Source organism: Camellia sinensis, chromosome 7, assembly GCF_055761805.1.
Source record: "Camellia sinensis isolate YWXY chromosome 7, ASM5576180v1, whole genome shotgun sequence".
Classification (NCBI taxonomy): Eukaryota; Viridiplantae; Streptophyta; class Magnoliopsida; order Ericales; family Theaceae; genus Camellia; species Camellia sinensis.
The window spans coordinates 1,806,042-1,833,719 of NC_138967.1; the positions used below are offsets into that span (position 1 = coordinate 1,806,042).

A 27,678-nucleotide genomic window follows, 5' to 3' on the forward strand; every position below is an offset into this window, starting at 1 on the left:
GGTAATCTCGGATAAGCCGAGGTCATCTCCGAAGATGTCGGAATCCGAAGATAAGGGACAAGAGTCCTGAAGTAAAGAGGGGACTTAGTTAAGATAAGGATAAACCTCTTAGGGAGTTTATGTCTATCTCCTAAAGAGTCCAGAGTAAGTACTAAGACTGGGGTACACAGAAGTCATATTTCTAGTTGGACTTGGATTAAGTATATTATAAAAGAGAGGCACCCCCGTGGGTCTAAGGTATGTAATTCATACTTTGAGTATTCAGTTTAATACTTGATTATCCTTGAGAAACATACTGACTTGATCGTCGGAGTGCCCCCGGGTGGAAGAACCACCGCCGGAGCTTTTCCTTTCTGTTACAGGTTGTTAGAGCCATCTATTCTGCCGGTGCTTTGCTGCTGATCACTAAACGGGCAGTGTGATCAGATTTTTACCCACACAATTTGGCGCCGTCTGTGGGAACGAAGGAAGAATAGATGGCCAGTAACGGACAGCAAGGAAACGCTGGGGACGATGCTCCTTCTGGAAGCAGCAGACCGATTAACCTTGACGCCGAAGGAGACAATCACAATACAGAAGCCCGTGACCAGGGTCACAGGGAGAACGACGATATCCAGGAAGGTGACACAACAAAAAGATCAAACCAAGGAAAATACTATAATGAAGACAACCTCCAGGTATGGAGGGACAGGTGCCTACGCAGAGACGAGGAAGTAAAAGAATTAGCAAACAAGTTGGCGGACCTCCAGTCGGTCGTCAACTTCATGATGCAGAATAATGTTATGCAACCACCATACCCGCTGCAAAATACGCCGATGCCAGCAACCAACACCCAGAAAGGTGGAGGAAAAGCAATCCCCGAGGTCCCTCAACATACCAGGAGCGGAAGGCATTCTCACCGGTCTTCCGGGGAAGTCGGACGAGAAAGGCCAAGGCAAGAAGAGTCCCGAAGGACACAACACATGAAGAATCCAGACCCCAAAGAACATCGACATGTTCAGGGGCAAGTGCTCCACTTTGACACAACCCATGAAGAAAGACCCAAGCGGACCCACCTCGAGGCCGAGAGCAGTATACCAAAAAGACTAAAATCAAAAGACAGCCGAGCTCCAGGGAGGAGCAAAGAAGACTTAAGGAACTACCTCAAGAGGAGGCAGCAAAATGCAGAGGCCGAGGTAAACTCCCCAGTAAAACCGAAGACAGCCTTCTCGGTAGAACTGGACAAATTTGAACCACCCAAGAGGTTCAGTATGCCGAGGTTCCAAATCTATGATGGTAAGTCAGATCCAAACTTTCATGTTGGGCTATACCTAAATTCAATGGCACTATATAGCGGGAACGAACCATTGCTCTGCAAGGTATTCCCCTCATCCTTTGGGGAAATTGCGTCTGATTGGTTCCACAAGTTACCGAAAGGAAGTATAAAGACATGGGAAGGCTTGGCCGAGATGTTTGTGGCCAAGTTCGTGACCAACAAGCTGAAACCCCTGAGGGTTGATGCTTTGATGGCTCTAAGAATAACCAAGGAAGAAGGCCTTAGGGCCTATGCGAAGAGGTACTACGAGGTGTTCAACCGAATACCTGAATGCAACCAGGAAGTAGCAGTCGTGTCTTTCAAGAACGGCCTGAAAGATGACTGCCCACTACGGAAGTCTTTGGCAAAAACATTGCCAAAGAGCATGGAAGAACTCATGGCAAGAATTGAGAAATACGCCAGGGCCGAGGAAGATATGTCGGGAAACAAAGAGGTGAAGCAAGAAAAAGGAAACGGCTCGCCAAAGCGAAGCCGAGTCAACAATGGACCCACCAGACAAGAAATAGAATTAAGAAATAAATAGGCGGTAACCACGGTATTCCGGATCCCAATCCATAAAATCTTGGATCGGATTCGAAATCAACCATATTTCAGGGCTCCGGAAAGAGCACCAGGGGAGTTCATGGGAAGAAACGTCGGCAGACGTTGCGCCTACCACAATGAAGAAGGACATCCAACTCAAGGTTGCAGAGCCTTAAAAGCACACTTGGAGGACCTAGTAAGGCAAGGCCTTCTGAGGGACCTGGTCGATGAGGCCAGAACCAGGGAAGAACAGGCAAGGTTGCCTCAAGCACCAGCAGCACCCCCTCCCCCAGCACAGCTACCACAGGCAGGAGAACCGAGGGTGGTCAATGTGATCCACTCAAGGGTCAACGAAAACGAGGTCAGAGGAGAAACCCAGAGGGTAAGACATTTACAGCATATCCACCAAGTTGGGGACAAGAGACATCGGCCAGAAGAATGCCAAGGGCCAATAATAGCCTTTACCGAAGCCGACCTAGAATTGGTCCAACATCCGCATAATGATGCCTTGGTAGTATCCCTCCAGGTTGGGGAGTGCCAAGTAAAACGCATCCTAATAGACCAAGGCAGCTCCTGTGATATCATGTACGTCAGATGTTACAAAGAGCTAGGCCTTCACCCCGATGACCTAGAGCAATCCAGCGGCCCGATGGTCGGCTTTAATGGAACGCCGACATGGCCACTGGGTGCAACAAGCTTGGAGGTACAAGCCGGCACTAAGAAGATCAGGACAGAATTCCTGGTCATTGACACACCCTCACCATACAACATCATCCTTGGAAGACCGTGGTTGCATGCAATGGGGGCAGTTCCCTCGACGTTACATCAACTACTCCGGTTCCCAACAGAGCATGGGATTGAAGAAGTCAGAGGGGATCAACTACAAGCCAAAAATTGCTCCATGGCAGCAATAAAATCCACCTGTAGTATACGGGAGCCAAAGAAAGCAGAAGTTGAAGATGAGGACATAGAAGTCCTGGAAGATGTTGGGAAAGAACCAGCCGAGAAAAGCGAAGAGGCGCTAAAGAAAATCCTCGTCCAGGAGGGCGACGAAGAACGATTTTTTCTTCTCGGCTCCGGCTTAGCCAGAGAAGAGGAAAAGGAACTGGAAGATTTTTTAAGGGCAAACATAGAGGCGTTCGCCTGGACACCCTATGAAATGCCTGGCATTGACCCCGAGGTCACTTGCCACAGTCTGAACGTCGACAGATCGGCAAAACCAGTGATTCAACGAGCTAGAAGGCCGACGTTATTGCACGTCGAAGCAGTGGAGGAGGAGGTAGACAGACTCCTTGAAGCCAGGGCCATCCGAGAAGTTCAGTACCCGACATGGCTGTCCAACACAGTAGTAGTAAAAAAGAAGAATGGCAAGTGGAGGGTTTGTGTGGATTTTACCAGCCTCAACAAAGCTTGCCCCAAGGACAGCTTCCCTCTGCCCAAAATCGACCAACTGGTAGACGCCACTTCGGGACACGAAAGAATGAGTTTTTTAGACGCATACAGAGGGTACCACCAGATTGCTATGTACCCTCCAGATGAGGAGAAGACCGCGTTCATCACCCCGAAAGGCCTGTACTGTTACAAGGTAATGCCTTTTGGGCTGAAAAACGCAGGAGCAACCTATCAGAGGTTAGTAACAAAGATGTTTAAACATCTGATCGGCAAAACAGTAGAAGTTTACATTGATGACATGGTCGTAAAGACCAAGGAGTCAAAAGGTCATCTTGCCGACCTAAAAGAGGTCTTTGACATACTCAAAAGATATCGGCTCCGACTCAACGCCGCAAAGTGTGCCTTCGGAGTTGGGTCAGGTAAATTCCTAGGCTATCTGGTAACAAGAAAGGGCATAGAGGCCAGCCCAGACCAAATCAAAGCCATCCTGGAGCTACAGAGCCCAACATCGGCAAAGCAAGTCCAAATGCTCACTGGAAGGGCCGCAGCCCTGAACCGATTCATCAGCAGAAGCTCAGACAAGTGCAGACCCTTCTTTAACCTGGTGAAAAAAGCCACCGACTTCCTATGGACAGAAGAATGTGAAGCTGCCTTAGCCGACCTAAAAAAGTACCTGACCACAACCCCGGTCCTTTCTAACCCAGTCCCAGGGGAGGAATTATTTTTGTACTTAGCAGTCTCTGAACACGCAGTCAGTGCAGTGCTAATCCGAGAGGAAAAAGGAGAGCAAAAGGCTGTCTATTATGTAAGCAAGACTTTGGCAAATGCAGAAACAAGATACCTACCACTGGAAAAATTAATGCTAGCCCTAGTAATGGCTTCAAAGAAATTAAGTCATTACTTTCAGGCACACAAGATTGTGGTTCTAACAGAACACCCACTGAAGTCCTTATTGCATCAAGGAGACTTAACAGGAAGGATAGCAAGATGGGCAGTGACACTGGGTCAGTTTGACCTGGAATTTAGACCAAGAACAGCAATAAAGGGCCAAGTTTTGGCCGACTTCGTCGCAGAACTCACACCTGAAGCCATCACACCTCGGGCTCCGTCGAGCCAAGATAAGGACCATCCCAATAAACAAAAAGAAACCCAGTCAAAGACAAAACAGCAAGAGAAAGAAAAGCTCAGACCATGCAGCATCTACATCGGCGATTCGTTCAGACTATTTGTCGATGGAAGTTCAAACCGCCAGGGAGCAGGAGCAGGAGTACTGCTGATATCTCCAGATGGAGAGATTGTAGAACAGTCCATCCGACTGGGGTTCAAAGCCTCCAATAATGAAGCAGAATATGAGGCATTAATTGCAGGACTAAAGCTAGCAGCAGCAGCAGAGGCAGACGAGGTAATTGTTTTTTGTGATTCGCAATTAATTGTTAACCAGTCAACAGGAGAATTTGCAGCCAGAGACGAAAGAATGTCGGCATATGCAAAGGAAGTCATCCGACTGGCGGCCTTATTCCAGAACTGCAGATTACTCCAAGTCAGCCGAGATGACAACACCCACGCCGACGCATTAGCCAACCTGGCCAGCTCAATTCAAACCGGAAAAACAAGGACAATCATGATCGACTACATGTCGGCCCCGAGTATAGATAAACAGAGTACCGAACAAGAAACGATGTGCGTGGGCCTTGGACCAAGCTGGATGGATGCAATCATTGCATTCCTAAAAGAGGGGAAGCTGCTAGAAGACCACAAAGAAGCACATAAAATTAGGCTGAAATCGGCCAGATTCAGCCTAACAGCGGAAGGCCATCTTTACAGGAGGTCCTTCACTGGACCACTTTTAAGGTGCGTACACCCTTTGCAGGTTGAAGATTTTCTTTATGAGATTCATGAAGGAATTTGTGGAAGCCATGCTGGGGGCAGATCGCTAGCCCATAGGGCCATTACCCAAGGGTATTGGTGGCCCTACATGCAAAAGGATGCCGAAGCCTATGTAAAGAAGTGTGAGCAATGTCAAAGGTTTGCACCTTTGATACATTAGCCAGCTGCTGACCTAAACCCAGTATCCAGCCCTTGGCCGTTTGCCCAATGGGGCATGGATCTGGTTGGACAACTTCCCCAGGCAACTGGGCAAAGAAAATATTTACTGGTAGCAACAGACTACTTCACAAAATGGATAGAGGCAGAACCTCTTGCCAAAATCCGAGATGTGGATGTCAAGAATTTTATTTGGAGAAACATAATCACCAGATTTGGGATTCCAAGAGCAATAGTTGCCGACAACGGAACACAGTTCGACAGCAAACTTATCAAAAACTTCTGCGCGAAATTCAAGATCAAGAACTATTTCTCAACTCCAAGTTTTCCTCAAAGTAATGGGCAAGCAGAAGCGTCCAACAAAGTAATCCTGGATGGAATAAAGAAGAGGCTCCAAGCAGCAAAAGGAAAGTGGGTGGACGAGCTGCCCAACGTACTTTGGGCATATCGGACTACGCCGAGAAGATCAACGGGAGAATCCCCCTTTGCCATGGCCTATGGCACAGAAGCAGTCATCCCATTAGAGATCGGCATCCCAGGGATCAGAACCCAGGGAGTAGAGAATGGCACCAATGACATACTCTTAGCCCGAGACCTGGATTTACTAGAAGAACGAAGAGAGAAGGCTGCAATTCAGCTTGCAGTATACCAGCAACAGCTTGCCAGAGCTTACAACAAGAAGGTTAATCCAAGGGATTTTCAAGTTGGCGACTTAGTCCTAAGAAAAGTCGTCGGGAACAAGAAGGATCCTAGGGAGGGCAAGCTTGGCCCAAACTGGGAAGGACCCTACAGAGTTACTTCAGTATTAGGCAATGGAGCATATCGGCTTGAAGACAATGAGGGCAAAGCATTGCCCAGACCTTGGAATACTTGTAACTTGAAATTCTTCTATCATTAGATAAACATCATTGTTTGGCCGATATTATCAATAAAGTCTTTTCAGAATTCTCTCAACATGTATGATTAATGTTTATTGAAGACATATCAAACTCAGGCAAACTAAGCCGATGTTATTCCTTGATCCACTTGTTGAAATTTGTAGCAATTTACAAGTTGGAATCAAGCTGATTCCTTATCTTCACTTGTTGAAATTTGTAGCAATTTACAAGTTGGAATCAAGCTGATTCCTTATCTTCACTTGTTGAAATTTGTAGCAATTTACAAGTTGAAGTTAAGCCGATGTTATTCCTTGATCCACTTGTTGAAATTTGTAGCAATTTACAAGTTGGAATCAAGCTGATTCCTTATCTTCACTTGTTAAAATTTGTAGCAATTTACAAGTTGAAGTTAAGCCGATGTTATTCCTTGATCCACTTGTTGAAATTTGTAGCAATTTACAAGTTGGAATCAAGCTGATTCCTTATCTTCACTTGTTAAAATTTGTAGCAATTTACAAGTTGAAGTTAAGCCGATGTTATTCCTTGATCCACTTGTTGAAATTTGTAGCAATTTACAAGTTGGAATCAAGCTGATTCCTTATCTTCACTTGTTGAAATTTGTAGCAATTTACAAGTTGAAGTTAAGCCGATGTTATTCCTTGATCCACTTGTTGAAATTTGTAGCAATTTACAAGTTGGAATCAAGCTGATTCCTTATCTTCACTTGTTGAAATTTGTAGCAATTTACAAGTTGAAGTTAAGCCGATGTTATTCCTTGATCCACTTGTTGAAATTTGTAGCAATTTACAAGTTGGAATCAAGCTGATTCCCTATCTTTACTTGTTAAAATTTGTAGCAATTTACAAATCGAAGATAGGCCGAGGTTATTGCTTAAGGTTCTCATAGCAATATGTGGGTTGTCTGAACCCTAGAAAAGATGCTTAACACTTGTTGAAAGTTGTAGCAATTTACAAGGTTGTGTTAAGCCGACGTATGATCACCCGCTGAGGTATACAGAAAATTAACGGGTCGAAGCAAAGGTTAAGTATATTGTTTAAACACTTGTTGAAATTTGTAGCAATTTACAAGTAGGTTAGAACGAAATCATTGTTTAAATACTTATTGAAAACTTGAAAAAATGGCAGAAGTATACATTGAGTAGTATATGTTCTATGCTTGTCAAAATTTATACAAGGTTTGCAGGTCAGCATCTTGCCGAAGTAAAAGCTTTGTAGTTATACCCGAGGTATGTAACCCCGAGAAGATTGCACAAAGAAAGCAAAACAGAAAGCAAGCAAAAATTTCTAAGTATAGAACTACGCAGAAGCAAACAAACAGAACATCATAAGATTGACATATCCATAGCAAAAACAGTTGCAATTACATACTGAAAAAGGCACATCGGCCATAAGAAGGAATATACGTTGTCCAGGAATTGAAAGAAAAAACAAAGTCCAAAGTCCAGAAAAAAAAGAAGGGAAAATCAAGATTCTCGAACATCAGCAGCAGCAGAAACTGGAACCTCGGATGATTCAGCTGGAATCTCCTCGGCCACCTTCTCCGCTTGTATTTCGGCATCTATCTCTGCCAAAGTTGTGTCAAGACTTTTTTCAGTCAGAAGGAGGTCAGATGATAGACGCCCTGAAACAGACTCCTTGGACACTTCCTCAGCATCATCACCCCCCTCATCTTGAGTTAAGTCCATAACCAGTTCAGCGGGAGGAGGGGACTTGACTTCGGCAGCATTCTTGGGCTTTCTCACCAAGGCCTCACCATCATCATTTTCTTCATCTTCCTCCTCGGCCTCGGACTCTGACTCACCTGCAGGGGGAGGTGGAGGAAATGGTAACGGAATAGCATCCGCCTGACGCAATGGTGAGTCAGCAGGAAGGTCAAGCTTCTTTATCAAGGACATCCAACCAAGGGAAAATCCCCTGTTGCATGCTTGCCTGACTTGGAGCTTGTAGTCTTCTGCAACGTCGGCCATACCTTGAGCATAGGCTTTTTCATCGGCCTCTTTGATTTCGGCCTCCTTGGTGGCCAGCGCTTGTTGAAGTTCTTTTTGCGCTTGGACCTTCTGAGCCTCGGCCTCAATTTTCTCGGCTTCAGCTACTTTTTTAACGGCTTCAGCAGCTTCGGCCTTTTCAAGAGCTAAGGTTTGGTTCTTTGTTGCAGCCTCGGCTTGATCCTCTAGTTTTTTCATTTTTACTTCAAGGGCCCTTAATTCTCTCTTCATTGAAGTCGCTTCCCTCTTCATATCAACCAATCTTTGACGATTTTCAAAGGATTGCATTGAAAATGAATGGGCATGTTGGATAGCCTGAATAAAAACAGAAGTATCAGAAAATTTTCTCAGAAAGAAAAAGAAGGAAGAAACATAAATACAAACAGAAATACTTACTTGAGCAGAATGTTGGAGCATAAGAGCATAATTTTCATACTCACTAAAACTGGCATTTCGCTCCAAGTCATTCGGTAGAAGGAGAGCAGTGCTAAGAGCGACAGCAACATTAATGTCGTCAGCACTCTCGCTAGCCATAATGGGCCTGTCCTCCAGAGATAGATCAGGGGCCCATGGGACGTCGGGCTTCTTTGAAGCCGAGGTCGTCGCAGACGATGACCTTGGCCGCTTTGTTTGTGTAGACCCTGAGGGTTGACCCTCAGCAGATCTCTTGGTGGAGACAGAGGCTGATTTCTTGCTTTCTGCCAGCCTTGAAATGGGCACAGTATCTTCAGCTTCGGCATCTGTAGCCTTGGCCTTAGGCTGAGCCCTTTTTACTCTCTTTTGTTTGGGTGGGAGCATTGTTTGCGCTGGTGCGGCTTCGGCGTCAGTTGGAATGTCGGCAAGAAGATCTTGGACGGCAGGCTTTGAACGAACCATTTCGGCTGTTTTTATAAGCCTTCTTCGGCGTTTACGTTCTGGAATTGGTATTAAGTAGGGGGCCGAAGTTGATGGAAGATCGGCTGGGTCAGATGTGGATTCTTGATCTGTTCGGGATGTAGAAGCAGTTAAGGTTGTGGCTGTAGGTGGAGAAAGGCTCTTTTTCCTTTTTCTTGGGACGTCGGGTAAGGCGGATTTGTATGTAGGGATGAAGTTTAGTAATACTGGGGCTTTTCGTTTATGGATTGGGAGGCCAAGAAGTGTTTTCAGATCTGTTCCTGGGAAGAAGGATTGGCGAAAATTTTTCGGTGGTTGATGAAGATCTGCAAAGAATCAGACGTCAGAAATAAAGTATTAAAATCTTAAGTAAAAACAACTAAGTGTTGACTCAGGGCTCTTACTCTTGCCCTCTGTAAATGTTCGAGGAAGAGGGTAGAGGTGGACATCTTCATCTGGGCCAAATTCCCAATTTCCAGAGGCAATAAGAAAGTCATCTCCAGCCCCCTTGTTGGAGTCTGGAAGGTCAGCTATAATCTTGAACTGAGTGGATCTCGGCTTAAGGTAATAGACAAAACCCCTATCCTTCAGATCGAGAGGACACATGGTATAACAATATTGAAGGTCGGCTAGGGTGATTCTAAGGTTTTCCTGCCTAGCTAAGGCAATAATACCATTAATTACCCTATAGGAGTTGATAGTGAGTTGCATGGGGTTTAGCCTATAGAAATGAAGAACTTGACGAAAAAGGGGATCGAGTGGGAGCCGAAGTCCACATTCGATAAAAGCAACTACTGGAAAAGGCATTGTATGGTCTGTAGGCACGATAGTGTCATTATCCCCAGCCAGCTTAAGATGAACGTCGGCTGGGATAGAGAATTCTTGCCTAAAGTATTCAAGACTTGTTGGGGTATTTACCCTATGCCTCCACATACCCATTATGTCGGCCTAAACTAAGAGGAATATGTTTCAGAAGATGGGCATTTTTCAGGTTTCCCTAAAGATTAAGGGTTCTACAGACAAATCCCAAATCTACGAACTATTAAGATAAAGATCGGAGGCACAGATCTGGGACAGATACAAAAAAGAAGAAAACAAAGACGAAGTTTCAGATTCAAGAACAGAGGTATAGTTCTCAGAAGCAGTAGAGATACAGAAACAAATCAAGAAACAGCAGCAAAGAGAATAATGGAAAAGCATAGAAGCTCAAAGTATAGCCACAAATTCAAGAGACAAATAAATCCCAGACCTCGAACAAAATCAGTAATGGCAGTAGACAGACAAAAGCACATAAAGAGAATTGAAGAATTAAAAGAAAGGGTCTTACCAGAACAAATGAAGCCGGGGCAGTGCGCACCAAACCCAGAAACCAGTTGCAACAACAAAGAGGGCTTTTGCAAGAATGAAGGATCAAAAGCGGTTCCAGGAGAAAGTTTGAAGCAATGGCGGATTCGAAGAAGAAAAAGCTTTCAGAAAGAGAGAGAACGAGAAGACAGAATGAAAAAAGTAAAGGAAAAGAAGAGGCAAAAAAGAGTTTTGTCAAAAATTTGAAACGGCGGCGAAAATAGGGCAATAATTGCGCCTAGAGCAACGCATGCGTCAGACGGCGCAGACGAACGAACAGACAGCTTCCAGGCGCGTCACTGACACGCTCCAATAAAGACGAAACACGTGGAAGAAACAGTTAGATATGCATGACAGCTCATGTGCGTAGGGGAGTACGACCGAAGCCTCGTCCTCCGAAGAGAACACGTCGGCTGAAAGAAGATAATCTTGGCAAAACAGTTTTTTGCATACTCAGAAAAGAAGTGACAAAATTTCGAACAGTGTAGGTTCCATCACCTCAGAATGCCGAGGTAATAGAACCTAGGGGGCAGTTGTGGGGACATATTTTCTGATTACCAGCACGTGGCATGGTGACGCCGACGTGTCAGCCGAGGTGCCACGTGCCCTGGTAGTTAAGCCGAGGTAATCTCGGATAAGCCGAGGTCATCTCCGAAGATGTCGGAATCCGAAGATAAGGGACAAGAGTCCTGAAGCAAAGAGGGGACTTAGTTAAGATAAGGATAAACCTCTTAGGGAGTTTATGTCTATCTCCTAAAGAGTCCAGAGTAAGTACTAAGACTGGGGTACACAGAAGTCATATTTCTAGTTGGACTTGGATTAAGTATATTATAAAAGAGAGGCACCCCCGTGGGTCTAAGGTATGTAATTCATACTTTGAGTATTCAGTTTAATACTTGATTATCCTTGAGAAACATACTGACTTGATCGTCGGAGTGCTCCCGGGTGGAAGAACCACCGCCGGAGCTTTTCCTTTCTGTTACAGGTTGTTAGAGCCATCTATTCTGCCGGTGCTTTGCTGCTGATCACTAAACGGGCAGTGTGATCAGATTTTTACCCACACATATATATATATATACATATTACTAACAAATCAATTACTTCCATACAAACTCACAACCAAATGGTAGAGAGAGAGATGGATGTTTTTTAACTTTTAGTACCGTTGGTGGTTGTGGAAGGATTGATGTAGGAAAAGAGGCTGATAAATTGATGATTTTTCCTCCGACTTGTAGATGATTTTTTTAATGAATTTGTTATTTTTTGTTGTTGATTTTTTTTTTTTTATCCCTTTTTCTATATGGTTTGTGTAGCCCTTTGAGTCTTGTTCTATATGTTACTGTTTTTAATATAAATGTTTTCTATGTTCTCAAAAATTAAAAAACGTTCAGAATTCTTTTATCGAGAAATTTAGAGTCTAAAATTCATTTTTTTAGATTTATTCCTCATCCAACAATTTCCAATTTCCATAAACATTTACAATTTTTACTTCTAAGGAGTTTTTGTTCTAGTCCCCTTTTCAAGTCAGATTCCAAAACGTTCATAACTTAATTCACTTCAATCCAAATTAGATTTACTCAAAATTCAGAAACCTTTATACCACATTTAAAACCATGCCACTCTTCTCTAAGGTAATATTCACATTTGTGCATGTCTATATTTAAGTCAAGACCTCAAGTATAGGACAAATGTTGAAAATAAGGTAACTGAACCAAGCAGCCTCATTACAATTTTCCATTCATTTTATTTTTTTAAAAAAAATAACATGCATATAAATTCTTTAAAAAAGGAGCACATAACATTGGTCTAAATTCTGGAACAAACACAATTTGCAAAGCATAATGGCCATTTACAGGTAACAGATTGATGTTCCTGCCATGCCTTGGTACAAGAGGCCATTCCTCCCTTGTATGCATTTTGTCAAGTAACTAATAACAATACAGACGTGAACTCAATTACAGCATACCAATGATACCCCCGAATTGGTCCTGCGTGTAAGTAATGACTTTCTGAAAAGATGATATACATTGCTGATGAACCCACTATGTACACTTACACCAGTGGCTCGGTTTGGTTGTGCACTATATCTACATGATTTTCTTGTGTACCCCTTCACTCCTGTGATGTCTTGACAATTTTGCAGTTGTCCGACATCTCTAATGATGCTCGACAATTCTGAACACAGACCGGACCAGACCATCCCATGGGGTATTTTCTTTGTCAAGACGGTGATTCTCTCAGAATGAAACTGGAGCATTACATGTATGGCTGGAAAGGACAAGCTCGGTCAACTCAAATCAAAACCAGCATCGGCATTTATAGCATACACCAATTTCTGCTCCAGTTGCTCTTTACTGTATTACAGACAAGTTTGATGAAAGTCAATGATGATAGAAAGGATGAAAAAGCTCACATAAAGGATAAGGACTTGAAGCACGAAAATTAAAGAATAAGATAGATTATTAACATGTGAAGACCAAGAAAAAGGAGAGTAAACTAGTTTCAGATGCTATTCTTTTTCTTGTTTGACAAGTAATGGAGACAAGTGGGCACTCCAAACTACATAACCAAAGACAATATCACTAGTGGCATTACATGCGCTCTAAAAAGATAATGGGTATGTTTGGTTTGTGTTTGAGAGATGTGTTTTAGAGATAAAAAGTACGAAAAATTGTTTGGTTTGATTTTTTTCAAAAGATGTTTTAGAAAATTATTTTGAGAGAGAGTTTTGGAAAAAATGATTGATTTGATGTGTGTGAGAGAGAAATTTGTTTGGAAAACTTGTTTGGTTTACAAGTTTTGAGAAATTTTTTTGGGAAAATTTGTTTGGTTTGATTACTTTTAAAAACTTATTTGTAGAGAAAATTTCCCAAAAATTTTTCAGAAATACAAACCAAACGAACCCAATGTAGATTTGGAGTGCCTACTTGTCTCGGTTTGTGAGAATGTGTTGCCCAGCCTCTCAGGCTTGTGAGTGGCAGCAAACTGTAGGCTAGGTCAGTTTTGAGATGCTTCATTTGTGAGGTAATGGGATTTTTGGCTGTCTTCGTGTCTTTGGACATGTGACTTGAGCTAGACATAATCAAAGAGTTGATACTCTTGATCAAAGGTTAACAATTTTCATCTTTCATTCTTGTACACAATCAAAGAGTTGGTGATATTTTCTTTGATATAACATTTCATGCTTATTTGAGTATTAGCAATGATCTTGGAGATTGTGTAGTGCTTACCCTCAAACTTCTTTGTTTACACAATACTGATATTCTTTGTTTCTCTCTTCATCTTCACATTCCTATCTCATAATCTCTCAGGGCCTATTTTAACAAATGAGTTAATTAAGTCCAATATTTTCAAAGATGAATATGATGATGATGATGAAGATTCAAAGCCCGGTAGGATGCTACTATGGTAATTCGACGCACTGGTCACAAATATGAATCCCTGAAGTGGTGCACTACCAGGTGAATGTAAACCACAGTTGGAGCAAAGAGAAATTCTTTATACAAAAAGATAATAGAACTGGGACAAACCTTCTGTATGGAGGAAGCTTTAGAAGATTCATACAAGTAGCTGATGTTGGTAATCGATCAAGAGTTTCTTCAGAAGCATCACCACCAGCCCTAAGAGAATACTCAAAAATAAATTCTCAGCAACTGAAGGAGTGCTAAGAAAGAAAATAGTACATATGAAACTCATACAGAACACAACAGCAACGGCTATCACCTTTGTATGCAGAATAAAGGTTCCAGGTATTTAAATCCAAGCAAAGGTCCTCGAGAGCACCCAGTTACAAACCTGAAAGAGAAAACGCATACGAATAAAGACAAAGAAAACAAAACAAAACATTTGGTTATTGTCCTTTTTAAAAGATGTTAGAATTTACCATCACCTACCACCACTACCACCTCACCTACTCCACTAAACCTAACCCACTACACCACTACCACCATCCACTACACCTACATCTATATAAGGAACCATTTGTAATAGACATAATATCAACAAGATATCAATCAATAATACATATATTTTACATGGTATCAGAGCAATAGGTTAAAGATCTTGGTGTTCTTCACCTTCCGGCGGGCGGCAACCTTGCCTTGACCGCCCGCCGGATCTCAACCAATTGAAAACTGCTTCAATTCCAGCAAGGGGCAAGTTCATAAACCTCGTCATGGAACTTGGTTATGTCCTTGTAACGGGCAGCAAGGAACTGCTTTGCTGCTTTCTGTCAAAGGCTGAACCGCTTCAGCCATTAAGACACTGGAAAGAAGCTCCAGATATAGCAGCGCAACTCTTTTGGAAAATAGAAGTGTTCGAGTCCTGTTCCATGTTGCCATTCTTCCAAGCGTGCTCATCTAGGACTTGCCTCAGCTTTTGCATCAATGGGTAAGTACTGCTGCACGGATCATCGATGTATGTGAAGACGTGTTCACGATCCACCACTGTTTTCTTCCAAGTGCCTCAAGTCTATGGCTTGGCATAGGGCTACCAAGTAAGTGGAAGACATGAGCTTTAGTATGTCAATAGCTTCAGCTGTTTTTCTTGAAGAGATTAAGCCCAAAGAGTTCACATCTTGGTTGTGTTGCTCGGCGCTTTGGACATGGTTGGTCAACAAAGTCACCACCACACACACACCCAATTCACTTTTCTTTGTTTAATCACACCCATCCACCACCCACTTTATTTTTCAATCAAACTTTATTTTTTTATTCTAAACCTTCATTGATGCTCTCAGACATCATGTTGTTCCTCACTTTTTTTTTTTTTTTTTATATATATATCTCTTTTTTTTTATTTAAAAAAAAAAAAAAAAAAAAACAATCAAACAATTTACAAATTTGCACAACACCCATATTTTATTCATCTCCGGGATCAACCCCGATCACCATTTTAAAAAAAAAAAAAAAAAACACAACAAAACAAAACAACACAAAATACACACAAACAACCACATTCACAGGTGGGCTTTTTCTTCTCTACTCTGCCGCCGGTCTCTTCTTCTTGCCTCCGTCTTGAGAGGCCCTTGACGGTGCTACCTCCGTGTTTCCCACTCCACTGGGCACGATCACTACTCCTTGCTCCTCCACTGCAGCATATGGCGGCCCTCCAAATCGGAACATCACGGTGGCCTTCCGCTTCAGCTCCTTATTTTCCGCCTTTAGCACACTTATCTCTGCTCTCGCATCCTTATACATGCGTTGGAGCAGCGTCAGTTGGGCGTTTAATTGCTGCACCTCATTTGTCCTACTCTGCAGCCGGTGCGACAAGTTTGTGACCGCCGTCATAGACTCCACACATGCCTTCAAAGTATACTGATTAGCCTCCACATCCGTTTGCACTGCCATTTTTTGCTCCACCGACTGCATCGGAAAGTTCAACGGCGCAAACCCAGTGGTGTTTGGTTGAGGTTCACGGGACACCGCACCAGTTATCTCTCTTGTGGACTCGTTGAGGTCGGGAAAGAGAGTAAGCAGAGGGCGGGACGAAGAGGCCATTTTTCTGGGCAACAGAGTATTACAGAATATCTCTCGCAACAGTGTTACAGACTCTTTCTCTCAGCACAACGAAGAGTTTTTCAGAAGTTTTTCTTCGCAAGTTGTTTGTCTTCTGCCTCGGCCTCAGGCTCCGTCTTGGTTAAATAGCCGAGGCAGCCACGCGCATCGCGCGCCTCTTGCCACTAGCCGACAAAACGGGCGCGCAAGCCAAGGCACCCACGTGCCTCGCCATCATGTCCGGCACACTTTTTGATAAATTGGGCACGCCTTTTGATGGCACGCCTTTTTAAAAAATTGAGCGCACCTTTTGAGGATGCGATTTTTTAAAGGGTCCGACAAGACTCTGTAAACTGTCCCGACATTGATTCCGGTTAGCTCCTTTATGGGTCCGACAAGACTCTGTAAACTGTCCCGACATTGATTCCGGTTAGCTCCTTTATGGGTCCGACAAGACTCTGTAAATTGTCCCGACATTGATTCCGGTTAGTTTCTACAAGGGTCCAGCAAGACTCCGTAAACTGTCACAACAACTGTCACAACATTGTCTGCTACAACGGTCCGACATGACCCCATAAACTGTCTTCTACAATGGTCCGACATGACCCCATAAACTGTCTTCTACATCGGTCTGACACCACCATACAGTGTCCTCTACAACGTTATGACACCCCCATACAGTGTCTTCTACAAAGTTATGACACCCCCATACAGTGTCCTCTACAACGTTATGACACCACCATACAGTGTCTCCTATCCTTTTTTATTTTTATGTATTTTATTATTTTGTTCCTCTCTTCAAACTCAAGTTGGTTAGTTTCTATCCTCCTTGAGTTTGCGGGGGGCTGTTAGAATTTACCATCACCTACCACCACTACCACCTCACCTACTCCACTAAACCTAACCCACTACACCACTACCACCTCACCTACTCCACTAAACCTAACCCACTACACCACTACCACCATCCACTACACCTACATCTATATAAGGAACCATTTGTAATAGACATAATATCAACAAGATATCAATCAATAATACATATATTTTACAAAAGATCTTTTTATTCCTTGAGTATCCTTTTCAAAAGATTTCAAAGCCCTAACAACTACCTGCATAACTACAGCCATGCACGGAGTGCCATTTATGTTGGTAAAATATTATAAAGCAATTAACATTATTTGAGTAAATTCACGCACTAGTTCATCTTAGATTGACTGGTAAAGAATTCAAATGAAACAATGTTATACAACACTTAGAAAAAAAAAAAAATGGTTTGCTTCAAAATTGGCCTGGAAATAAACATATATGATTGAACACAACAGGGCACCGTGTCAGAAAAGTTCTCAAAGCCCTTTATTTAATTTAAGAGGAGAGTGCCAAGGCAACCATAGGGGAGAGAGAGGGGGTGGTAGGGGAGAGCCCTGTATGCCAGATTAGAAGATGTGATGGATGATTGTTGCATGCATGAAGCCTCCTTATATAGCGCGGTGAGCCATGTGGGGCAACTTAGTTAGAGATAGGTGGATCAACCCCTTGGCTAGACAAAATGGCGGGAACTCAACTCTGCAACCTTAGCATTAGCCTCAGGAGATGTATCAAGTATAGACAATGGGTAGTTATGAAACGTTCATTTTTGGTGTGTCATGATAGCTCAGAGTACTGTCATTTTACCAACTTAGCAATGCTTTTTTCCAAGAAACAGGAACAAATATTCAATATACTAACTCAGAAAGGTTTTTTCCCAGTTAATCCTTTTTCCTTTTTCCCTTCCCCCAAATTGAATCATTCACAAAGAGAAACAAAGAGAGAAAGATAATAAAATCCAAATCCAAAACTCCATCCATCAACCCAAAAGAGGGGAAAATGACATCACTTTGTAAAAGACGAACAAAAAGAAGATACCACGCCAAAAAAACAATGGTATAAACAAAGTAAAACTTGGATTTACTTCTAAGGAAATTACACTAAGAACATACATGAATAAATTTAACTGCCATATGAACAACTGCAGCATGTATACCATTATGTAACCCACACATCAGAGAATTTAAGAAGTTAATGATAAATGAAGAACTCACTTCAAAAATTTCATCTGATTTTCCCTGGAAAAATTCCTAAGAACTTCCCAGAACATATCAATGACATAATGATTCTGTCAAAAAAAATATATATGTAGCTGTCATTAACTGCAAAAATACCAAAGATTTAGCAATACTAAAGGCTTGATAATGAAAACAGGCATTAAAAATCTAATGCATTTCATACTTCACATTCCTTCTATTTAATAGATTTGTACACCATACTTTTGCTAGAAAGGAGTTTCTAGTGGTAGCAAAATTTTAAGGTCTTAATCCAGACCTTGAACTGCAAACTACATTCTATTCAATTGGAAATTTACTCACAGAACCAGCAGTGTAGAAGACAGTTTTCTTACCAATCAACCAAAAAAAAAAAAAAAAAAAGCTCATCAAGATAGCAAACATTGAAAGTATTTAAATAACAGCACATGTAAAGTACCACCTGGCCCCCTGGCCCAAGAATGCAAGGAGTTTTTGGGCACAACTGGCACTGCCAGATGATTTTTATTCTTTTTAATGACGAGGAACCTCCTGAAGGCAAGGGGCCCTTAGGACCCACCCCTGCAGAGTAATTGATACTGCCAAGTGATTCTATTGTAAACAAAACCCTAAATTGAATCTTAAAGAAACCAAGACGATAACTGTTGATGAATAATTACTGAAAATTTCTAAAGCAATCTCCACCTACAAGCAGTGCACTAACTTGTAGAAGTAAAAGAACTTACACTATAATAACCGCCCGCATAATTAGTATGGGCTCGAAGATCCTCAACATCAAAGCCATCAACTGATCCAGATATCAGAAGCTAGAAAAAAAAATAAAAAATAAAAAAATTTAGAAAAATGCTAAAGATGTTGGAAACTGAGACCCCAGGGAACAAAATTGAAGTTCTCATCACAAAAAATTAGAGCAATTACTGATCAATAAAAAAGGAGACTAATTGAACATATGCAGTCATGTACCTAAGAGGACAAAGAAAAAAAAACAAAGATGAGAATTGGAATGCATAACAAACTCTACCAACTTGCAAGGATGACTAAATGTATTATTAAATTAAAAGTCACACTCAAGGAACTTGATTTTGTGTTCTAGTGCACCAAACCAGTTCTGCACATGAAATATATATGATTATAACAACTACATTAACGCACAGAAGGTGATTGGTAATAATATATAATTGTGGCTGGATGCAATTTTAAATGAATAAATATTTATTTATGTGCAAGTTCATGTTTCTTATGTTTCAATTTCTTTCTTAATGATGATAACTTATAATGGCAAACAATTGTTCTTTATGTATGTTCTTATGAATCTCATGGCTCCTCCAAGCAAATGCTGAGTGAAAAACTATTATGCTAATGCATACTGTAATTCTAAATTTCTTCCAATAACAGGTAGCAATACCTGAAGTTCATGTTCATTAAACATGTCTATCCAATCTTTCTGTATAAGCTGCTGAAATCCCCTCAAGAAATGAGAACTTTGTTGGCGTATCTGAAAGTCATATTACGACATCATAATTATAAAAGAAAATGAAGTTTGAGAAGGAACTTGACAAATTAAAGAGGAAAACGCTTGCTACCTGAAAGTTCAATCGACGGTTGGCTATAAGATGAATAAATGTAATGACATTCTCATTAGTAACACGTATGTTTTTCCCTCCTGGAAGCAACTCTTCTACATTTTGCTCCCCATATTCATTGTTCACAATAACAAAGTACAATTCCAACTCTGAAATATCATCTTCATAATGCTGTACATCAAACAAAAGATAAATTAATAAATAAATAGCACAAAATTACACATAACCACAATAATGGCTATGAAATTGAGTCACAAAACAACAAAAGGAGAAGGGTAGACCAACACGAAATTACTTGCAAATCATTCTAAACCGGTCTAGGTTAATTTTTGTTAGCAATTAAATTGATTGTATGTACAGATTTATCATATTAGACCTCAAAAAATGACATCATACAAATTTTGTAAATTTGTGCAAGTAGCTAGCTCCCTTTTCTTTGGTGATTATTCAACAGGAGGGTTTCCTGCCTTTAAATGCAATGGAAAAAAACAAAATGGAACTTTTCCATTTTCATGGACATTCAAGGATGTCCTAAAACTGGTTTGGTTGACAAGAAGATAACATATGCATATATATTCAAATTCCATAACTTCTGGTCAAAATAGCAGTAACAATTAATTTTTTGGCTTCATCAATTTTGTGAACCTGTTGAAGCATAAGGATTCACTATGACCTATTGCACAAAAGGCCAACAAGGAAGGGGGAGAAATATCACCTTTAAGAAAATAAGGTGGCGATATAACTCTGGATCCAAGGAAGGTAAGTCATTCAAATAGTTGTACCTGCTCAAAGAATTATGGATGCATCAAAATAAGATATACTAGAGAATGCATATTACTCTGATACAAATAAATTAAGCAAAGAAATGCCATATTTAGTAAGAAATTAAATCAAAATGGAACTATCACCAATCCAGATGCCCACAATACAAATCACACTAAGAACCAATTGGCTTCAGAACTAAGACTCAAATTAGGCAATACGACAGCTACTACGAGCCAATTTGGCACCCCAAAGATTCATCAAACACATCTGGAGATGGTCTCGAAATTCAAAATCTACTTACATAATGCATATAGATATATACACAAAACAAATATGTGGATTTTTACCACATTTTGAGGAGGGGAAAGGGAGTGAGCAGAGAAAGAGAGAAAGAGAAAAAGAGAAGTGATACAAAGTTGATCTTCAATCAAGCAGCCTAGACCATGAAGAAAATCATTTGACAATGTAGAAGACCTAAAATACTAATGAAGGATTTGATAATCTTTGAGGCCAATGAACTATCATAGTAATGCAATAAGGACTAAACAGTTCAAGCCCCATAAGTAAAAGTAGAAATCAGGAGTAAATTTAAAAAGAAAAAAAATAAGACTGATGAGGGAAGCAGAGATTAGGAGCCGACTGCAACTTTAAATTCTGATTTTGTATTCTCATATCCTAATAATATAATCATTAATCACTTAGTTCAAACTTTCCATAATTTCACTTACAAGTATCTTAACTTCAAATAATGACCAATATAGATAATATGCAAATGTGACACACATAGATGAAACAAAATACTCTCAAATAGAAACATAGAAATTTTTTATGGGATCAATGACTAATAAAGAAGGAAAAAATAAAAAAATTGTGAGCCCAAGAAGCTATCTGAAACCTTACTTTTGCTTTAATTTGCTCAAGAAGAATGTCGCAAATGGTATATCAACAAGAATCCCTTCAAACATCGCCTGCAGTATTTTGAAAGAGAGGTAATGTCCCACTATAAAGCATCATGAGAGGCAAAAAAATAGATAGCACAGAAAACAATTCAACTACCATTTTAACAATAGAATTGCTAAGTAAACTAATTGAACAAAAATTCAAAGCGGAAAAAAAAAAACAAAAAAACAAAACAAAACAAAACAAAAAAGAAGAAGAAACATGAGGAACAAAGCTAGTAAGGAAATAGTAAGATAGGGGAAAAAGGACAACTAAATCTGTAAAGTGATCAGTAGGAAAACATAAAATAATACGATGAGTAAAACAATAAACTAAAAAATGGTTGAATCAGAATGTATTGATAATTACTGGGAGAAAATTTTGTGCTGATCCATAAAAGATCTTTACATGTAATGATGGTTGGAGTACTAAATAAGAACTAGTACAGAAAGGACAAAAGTTATCCATGGCTAAATTAAAAGCTGCATCTGGAGCAGTAAATCATTGAAGCCGATATTAATAAAAGAAAATTGATAATTGAGTGGATGCAGATACATACACCGCATTTAAACTGGGGGTGGGAATTGATTTTTGCAATCCATTCCAAGTAGATCACTTATTGAGAACTACACAATAGTACTAAACATGAGTATCCTAGAACTCAACTCAGTTCCTCAAAACGTTAACCCAATCATTTGGTGCTAGGTCAAAAAATTCTGCGGTGTCGTTCTGCCTACATAGGGTCAAAAAAAGATTTTTTTTTTTTTTAATAATGACTTTTCATTTATTTATCCTTCAACATCATACTTTTTTGGGCAAAATACAAGCAAGAAGCTATAAAGGGATGTTCATGTAGTATGCTATAAGAATTATGACTGGACTAAAGGAACATGATATCCTGTAAAAACTTTTTTCCAAAATTTTATAATGATAGCAAGGACATGGTCACCTTCAGCTGCCACCATGAAATTATTGTCAATCATGTTATCTGCTTGCTTCATGCATAATGCAGTGAATGTGTATGCAGTTCGTCAATTTTTATGAAATTACACGCTGAGTATATGACAGATACAAGGCACAAAACTCCACCTTCGCGAGAACAGTTCCAAGAAAATGAAAAAACTGGAGATGGTCTTCATGTATCATTCCTGATCCAGGATTGGGGTAGAGTAGGTGATCCACCGTTTCCTGGATTATCAGGCGAAGACTATTAAATAAAATACAAGACAACAAAATAATACAGCACTGAAAGCTGGTAGACATATAATCGAAGTACATGGTCATGATATCTTCAGATAGGCATCACAAGTTTTAGAACTATTCAGATATGCATAATTCTCAGTAACAACTATACAAATTACAACCTTAAATAACCCATACTGCACGTCAAAAGCTGTCCGAGTAATGTTCTCCATGAAATCTTTGAAAATTCCCCCACCATCAATACCAGCCTCCTCAACTCCAAATTCATTCACAAAGGTGACACGAATCTGGATGCATAGATCAGAAAATCACTAGATGTTGATAAAGAAAACAAAAATCTAATCTTTCTCTAGGAAATTAATGTATGTGTCTGTTTTATCTGAGGACAGGGCAGATCTTTCACAGTTGCAAATAAGAAATCTCAATACAAACAAACGAGTTGAGACACTACCGGTCCTCGAAGATCCTCTTCAGATAATGCACTCAGCTGGCTAAAAGCATCTTCCATAATATGATCCCGTCGTATTCTGAATAGGTTTCTCGTAAAAACAGCATGAGACCCATGTCTTTGCCTTGCTTCTGCCAACTGCGACTGGTAGATGATTTTCAAAATAATAGAGAACAAAATAAACAAATGAGTCAAAAAGAAATCGAATGGTAACTTTGAAAGGCCTTCCATAAACAAAAGTGGATAGAACAAATATTTGAACATCATTATTGATGACAACAAGAACCTATCTTATCTATTTAATTATATGAACACCCCCTCAACTATGACCCATTTTTAACTCAACCAAAAACTATTTTATCCAGCGGTACCCCCAAAAGTATGCCGCTAGTAAAATTAACCAAAAAAATAGTCACATGACCATCACATGCAGTTATATAAGTTAGATAATGACAATTATGCGCCCATTCAAAAGTCTTGGACCAATATTTCTTCTATCCTTTTTTTCTAGGAACAGTATATCCTTTGTCTCTCTGCAATCTTTCTTTAGTTCATAACAATGTATCCTTACTGTATTAAATTTAAACTTTCATCCACTTAAGCACACCTCCTTCCCTGTTTGTCACTACCAGTGCCACCACTCCTTGCATCTCTCTCTCTCTCTCTATATATACATAGGTGTATCTCAGTATACATATATACACCCATATGTGATCTACACTCATGTAATTATGCCAAATCGACCATATCACAAAGCAAGGTATCATGAGAACGAGGTGCAATGGACTGATGGAGTGGAGGTGATATGGTGGTGCCATTGTCCTCCAGTAGGAGGAGAGAACAAGAGACAGAGAATGAAGGAAAGAAGAAATGAAACACTATGCTTATATATTTTGATTCAAGTGAGGATAAAGTTGTAATTTTGTATTTTCTGTTAACAGTGGTAAACTGATTAACTTGAAGGGGAGACCAGTTGTGAATACTACGCTTAGAGGTGTTATGTGATTTCCATACTAAGTTGAGGGGGTGTCCATGTAATTATCCCTATTTAAAAATATTTAAGACAAGCAGGAATTAATATTAAAAACAAGCTTGAAACGAGTTAGCAACTCACAGTAAATATTTTAACTCTGCTTGTAGATGGCACCAAGAATGGAGCATGTTTCAGTATTTCACAAGCTCTAGTATTTTCTATCATAGCCTGCAGAAAGTCAATATGATATTGGAACAGCCGGTGCTAAAGCACTTCAGTTCAAAAGATCTGAAGACACTATTGATGAACTATTTACCTGAGAAATAAAGTGCTCATTGACACCATCAGCGTGGAAATCACTAGGAGTTGTAAACTGCCGTCTGTTATTCCAATCTTGCAACTGCAAAAATAGTTTTACACAACAAATTAGGAGAACAATAATTAAGTTCATTACCTCCCAAGTGCTTGAATAAAGCCAATTGCGTCCAAAAGATTTCAATTTTGTTAACTAATCAATGCTGACTGTCTCTGAAAAGAAAACCGACAATTAACAAGATGAGATCATATATACCTGTGACAGGAGCTCGGAAGCTACAATGCTAACCCTATGCTGAACAAATTCTAAAGGGTGCCTCTTAAGAGTAAAGACCTCAGCAGATGAATGAACTAAGTTAGATGGAGCAACAGGATTCACCCATAGGAGTTGCCATAAAGCCTACAGAAATGACCAATTACAAATATTAAAAATTATGCCAATTGCAATTCCATCTTACACCGTTAAAAGTACAAATAGTCTACAATTTGCCTACAGGATATCCATATTACTTCTCCACCCTGGCATGATATACACTCATGTGAAAACTTCTATTGCAGGAACATGAAATACCGCCAAGTGTAATTTTTCTGCGTAAGCTGATTTGAAGATTCTACAACCACATAAAATTACCTGTCTTAAGATAACAATCAAACATTTGATATCTTTTAATGACAATGGCTTCTCCTGCTCATAGAACTCCTCATTATCAACTATCATAAGCATGTGCCTGATCCATCAAATTAGGGGGTCACATTAGTCCCCTCAACTTTTATCATAGCTTCAATACCTCAGACAACCACATATCCATCTAATTAATTCAGACAACTTTTGAAAATTACAAACAAAACTGAACATAGAACAAGTAGCATTCTTACTTATACACAGGGCAGAAAACTGACAAAGGCAATAGCCAGCCAGGTGCATCTCCCGGCAGGTATGCTAGTTGTCCAGACAAGGATGACCACTTCTGATTGTCATGGCATCGCTTCATGAAGTTCCATAGTACAGGAACAAGCTCTGTTCTATATGCTAGTACAGTCATAACATGCTCAAGGGGTAAAATGTTGAAAGTCACGTGCAAGAAAGCACAAGCAGCACCAACAGCTAATACCTCTTTACTGTGAGGCCCTTCTTTATATGAACCATTGACAAGTGAAATCTCTCCGAACAGAACATTTGTCTACTCAAGAGGCATAAAATACATACATGTCACTCCATGGTTAAGAGGCATGAAATACGTTGACAATAAAAAATAGTCACTTCAGCAACTACTAATTGTGATATGTCAGGATTACGCACCAATTGTAGAAGAAACCGTGGATCTATTGCATTCGAAATCTGTTTTTCCAAATCCCTGTTCAGACCCCTCTCCATTACTTCATATCCAACAATCATTTCATCCTCGTCCACTTTGGAATTTAGTCACATAAATATACAATTCAATGAACAATTAGGAAAAACTGCATAGTTTAGTAAGGTTCTATAATACACAAAGAAATCCCCTAAAAAATGCACCAAACGGGGAGAAAAAGGGAAAAACTCGAGTATATTCTGTCCAAGACATACTTTCTTTCTTTGATGATTGCATCGGAGGAAGCGCCTCCAACAAAAATGTTGCAACAGCTGCAAAGTCTATAGCCTGCTCAATAAAAGAGAAAGGGGAAGAATAAAACTTTATTAGATAGTAGCATCTAAAAACTCAAAGCACAGCAGGGTAAGCTACTTTAAGTAGATTATACATGAGGAGATTATTACATTCATGACAAGAGAATCTATCAACTATGATCTGAAACAAGACTTCGGTAGCAACCTGGGACACATTAGGAAACTTCTCTTCCCAGTCAAAAGATATCACTGCTGTTGTTACACCACACATACCTCAATCCAATTAAAGGTAGCCCATCAACTCATTAGCTTCTATAAAACCCGAAAAATTCCCTCATGGAAGATGATATATGATTACAATCATGCCTTTCAACTAGAATTGGAATAACATTAAAATCCCCTCTAACACACCCAGCATAGTCCATCTCCTTTTAGCTATCAACAATTCCCCCCACAACCACTTCCTATGGTACAGCCCTGTCAAAATTCAAGAAAAACTATCATCCACAAACAAAAAGGCAAGACTCAAAAAAATGCCCATAAAATACATCTCTCCTATTCCTCTAGCTGCCACATCCTCCCAACTAACAAAACGGGAGCTCCACAAGCTTCTAACAATATCACTATTATTTATACTATTAATTTTGGTTTCTTGCAAACACACCACATCCCCCTCAAAGCTTGCATCATTGACTTTACGACTTTCCTCAATTTCATAATGATTTTAGCAACAACGCCCTCCCCCCTCGTTATTGATTGTTTCGCCTTGCCTTGCCTTTGGCCCTCATAAGCAAGGGAGAACAACACTTTTTAATCTCCGTCTCCCTTTTTGACAAAAAAGAATCAGCTCTTCCCCTCCCTTCCCTACAACCTCGCAATAGCCATATTCTCTCAGTAACCTTCAGCCTAAAAAGCACTAACACTTCTAAAAAAGTGGAGTGTCCGTGTTGTGTTAGTATCAGGCACCAAAACTTGCCAGACACTTCTCGACATATGTTAGACAATCAATCCAAAGGTGTCCTATTATTTTTTAAACTTTTTAACAATTTGAAACTCTTCGAACACTTAGGGGACACACGTGTCTATGCTTAGACACATGAAACTAATTATAAATTTGAACGCAACAACTTAGGATACAATTAGTGTTATGTTGCATTTTTTTAATTATCTTTGAATGATATATTCATGTCTATAACATATAATAAATATAAAACTACATATTTTGTGTGTATCACCCATGTGTTGTGTCTTGTCTTGCATTTCTTGAAATTTGTTGTGTCAGCGTGTTTGTTTTGTGTCCATGTTTCTTAGTGTGCATTAAATAAAGGATTTCTGCTTCAAATCCTTTACATGACATCCCCAAAAAAGAGTTGAAATTTCTCAATTTTTTTCTTACCCAATCAGAATATTCCATATTGTCCCTGTGGTGGCTATGGCATTATGAGATGGATTGTTTCAACTGGCAGAAATTGAATGAGTAATTCCAGTTTCATGTGTTCAGTTGCTCATCATTGATTATAGAAGTTTCAACTCTAATAAGAAAAACCAGTTCGTTTGTGCAGTGCTTTGGGTTATTTGGTTAGAAAAAAGTAGAATTATTTAAGAAAAGTTTGAAGATGAAAGAGGATTATGGGATGAGATTTATTATTTGTCCTTCTTTTGGCTTCAATGACATCCCACTTTAAGAGAATTCCTCTATTTTTTATTTCAAGAGATTGGAGAGCTATATGTGATTTGTAATTTTGTTTTCATTTATTTTCCTCTTTGTGGGACCTCTTGTCCAGGTCTTGCAAGGACCAATTGAATCCCACCATCTAGATAGATCACTGCAATTGAGGGCATGACTCTGACCACCTCCATCTCCGCCACCTATACAGGCTTAAAACTAAATCTCTTGG

The 27,678-nt window shown here is 40.0% G+C and overlaps 1 protein-coding gene across 1 annotated transcript in view; it reads right to left on the reverse strand.

Moving 5' to 3' along the window:
* Positions 1-12,093: 12,093 nt before the first annotated feature.
* The window catches only part of LOC114313589 (E3 ubiquitin-protein ligase UPL6), a 42,731-nt gene continuing 27,146 nt past the window's right edge, over positions 12,094-27,678 (reverse strand). Inside the window, 19 exon segments of the mRNA XM_082877303.1 lie at positions 12,094-12,726; positions 13,903-13,992; positions 14,096-14,167; positions 17,949-18,022; positions 18,674-18,754; positions 19,354-19,443; positions 19,532-19,702; positions 20,247-20,313; positions 21,197-21,264; positions 22,325-22,423; positions 22,600-22,725; positions 22,890-23,030; positions 24,001-24,087; positions 24,176-24,259; positions 24,431-24,574; positions 24,806-24,902; positions 25,051-25,355; positions 25,475-25,635; positions 25,742-25,814. Of these exon segments, the coding sequence (XP_082733429.1) occupies positions 12,660-12,726; positions 13,903-13,992; positions 14,096-14,167; positions 17,949-18,022; positions 18,674-18,754; positions 19,354-19,443; positions 19,532-19,702; positions 20,247-20,313; positions 21,197-21,264; positions 22,325-22,423; positions 22,600-22,725; positions 22,890-23,030; positions 24,001-24,087; positions 24,176-24,259; positions 24,431-24,574; positions 24,806-24,902; positions 25,051-25,355; positions 25,475-25,635; positions 25,742-25,814 (2,097 nt within the window). The 3' untranslated portion in view covers positions 12,094-12,659.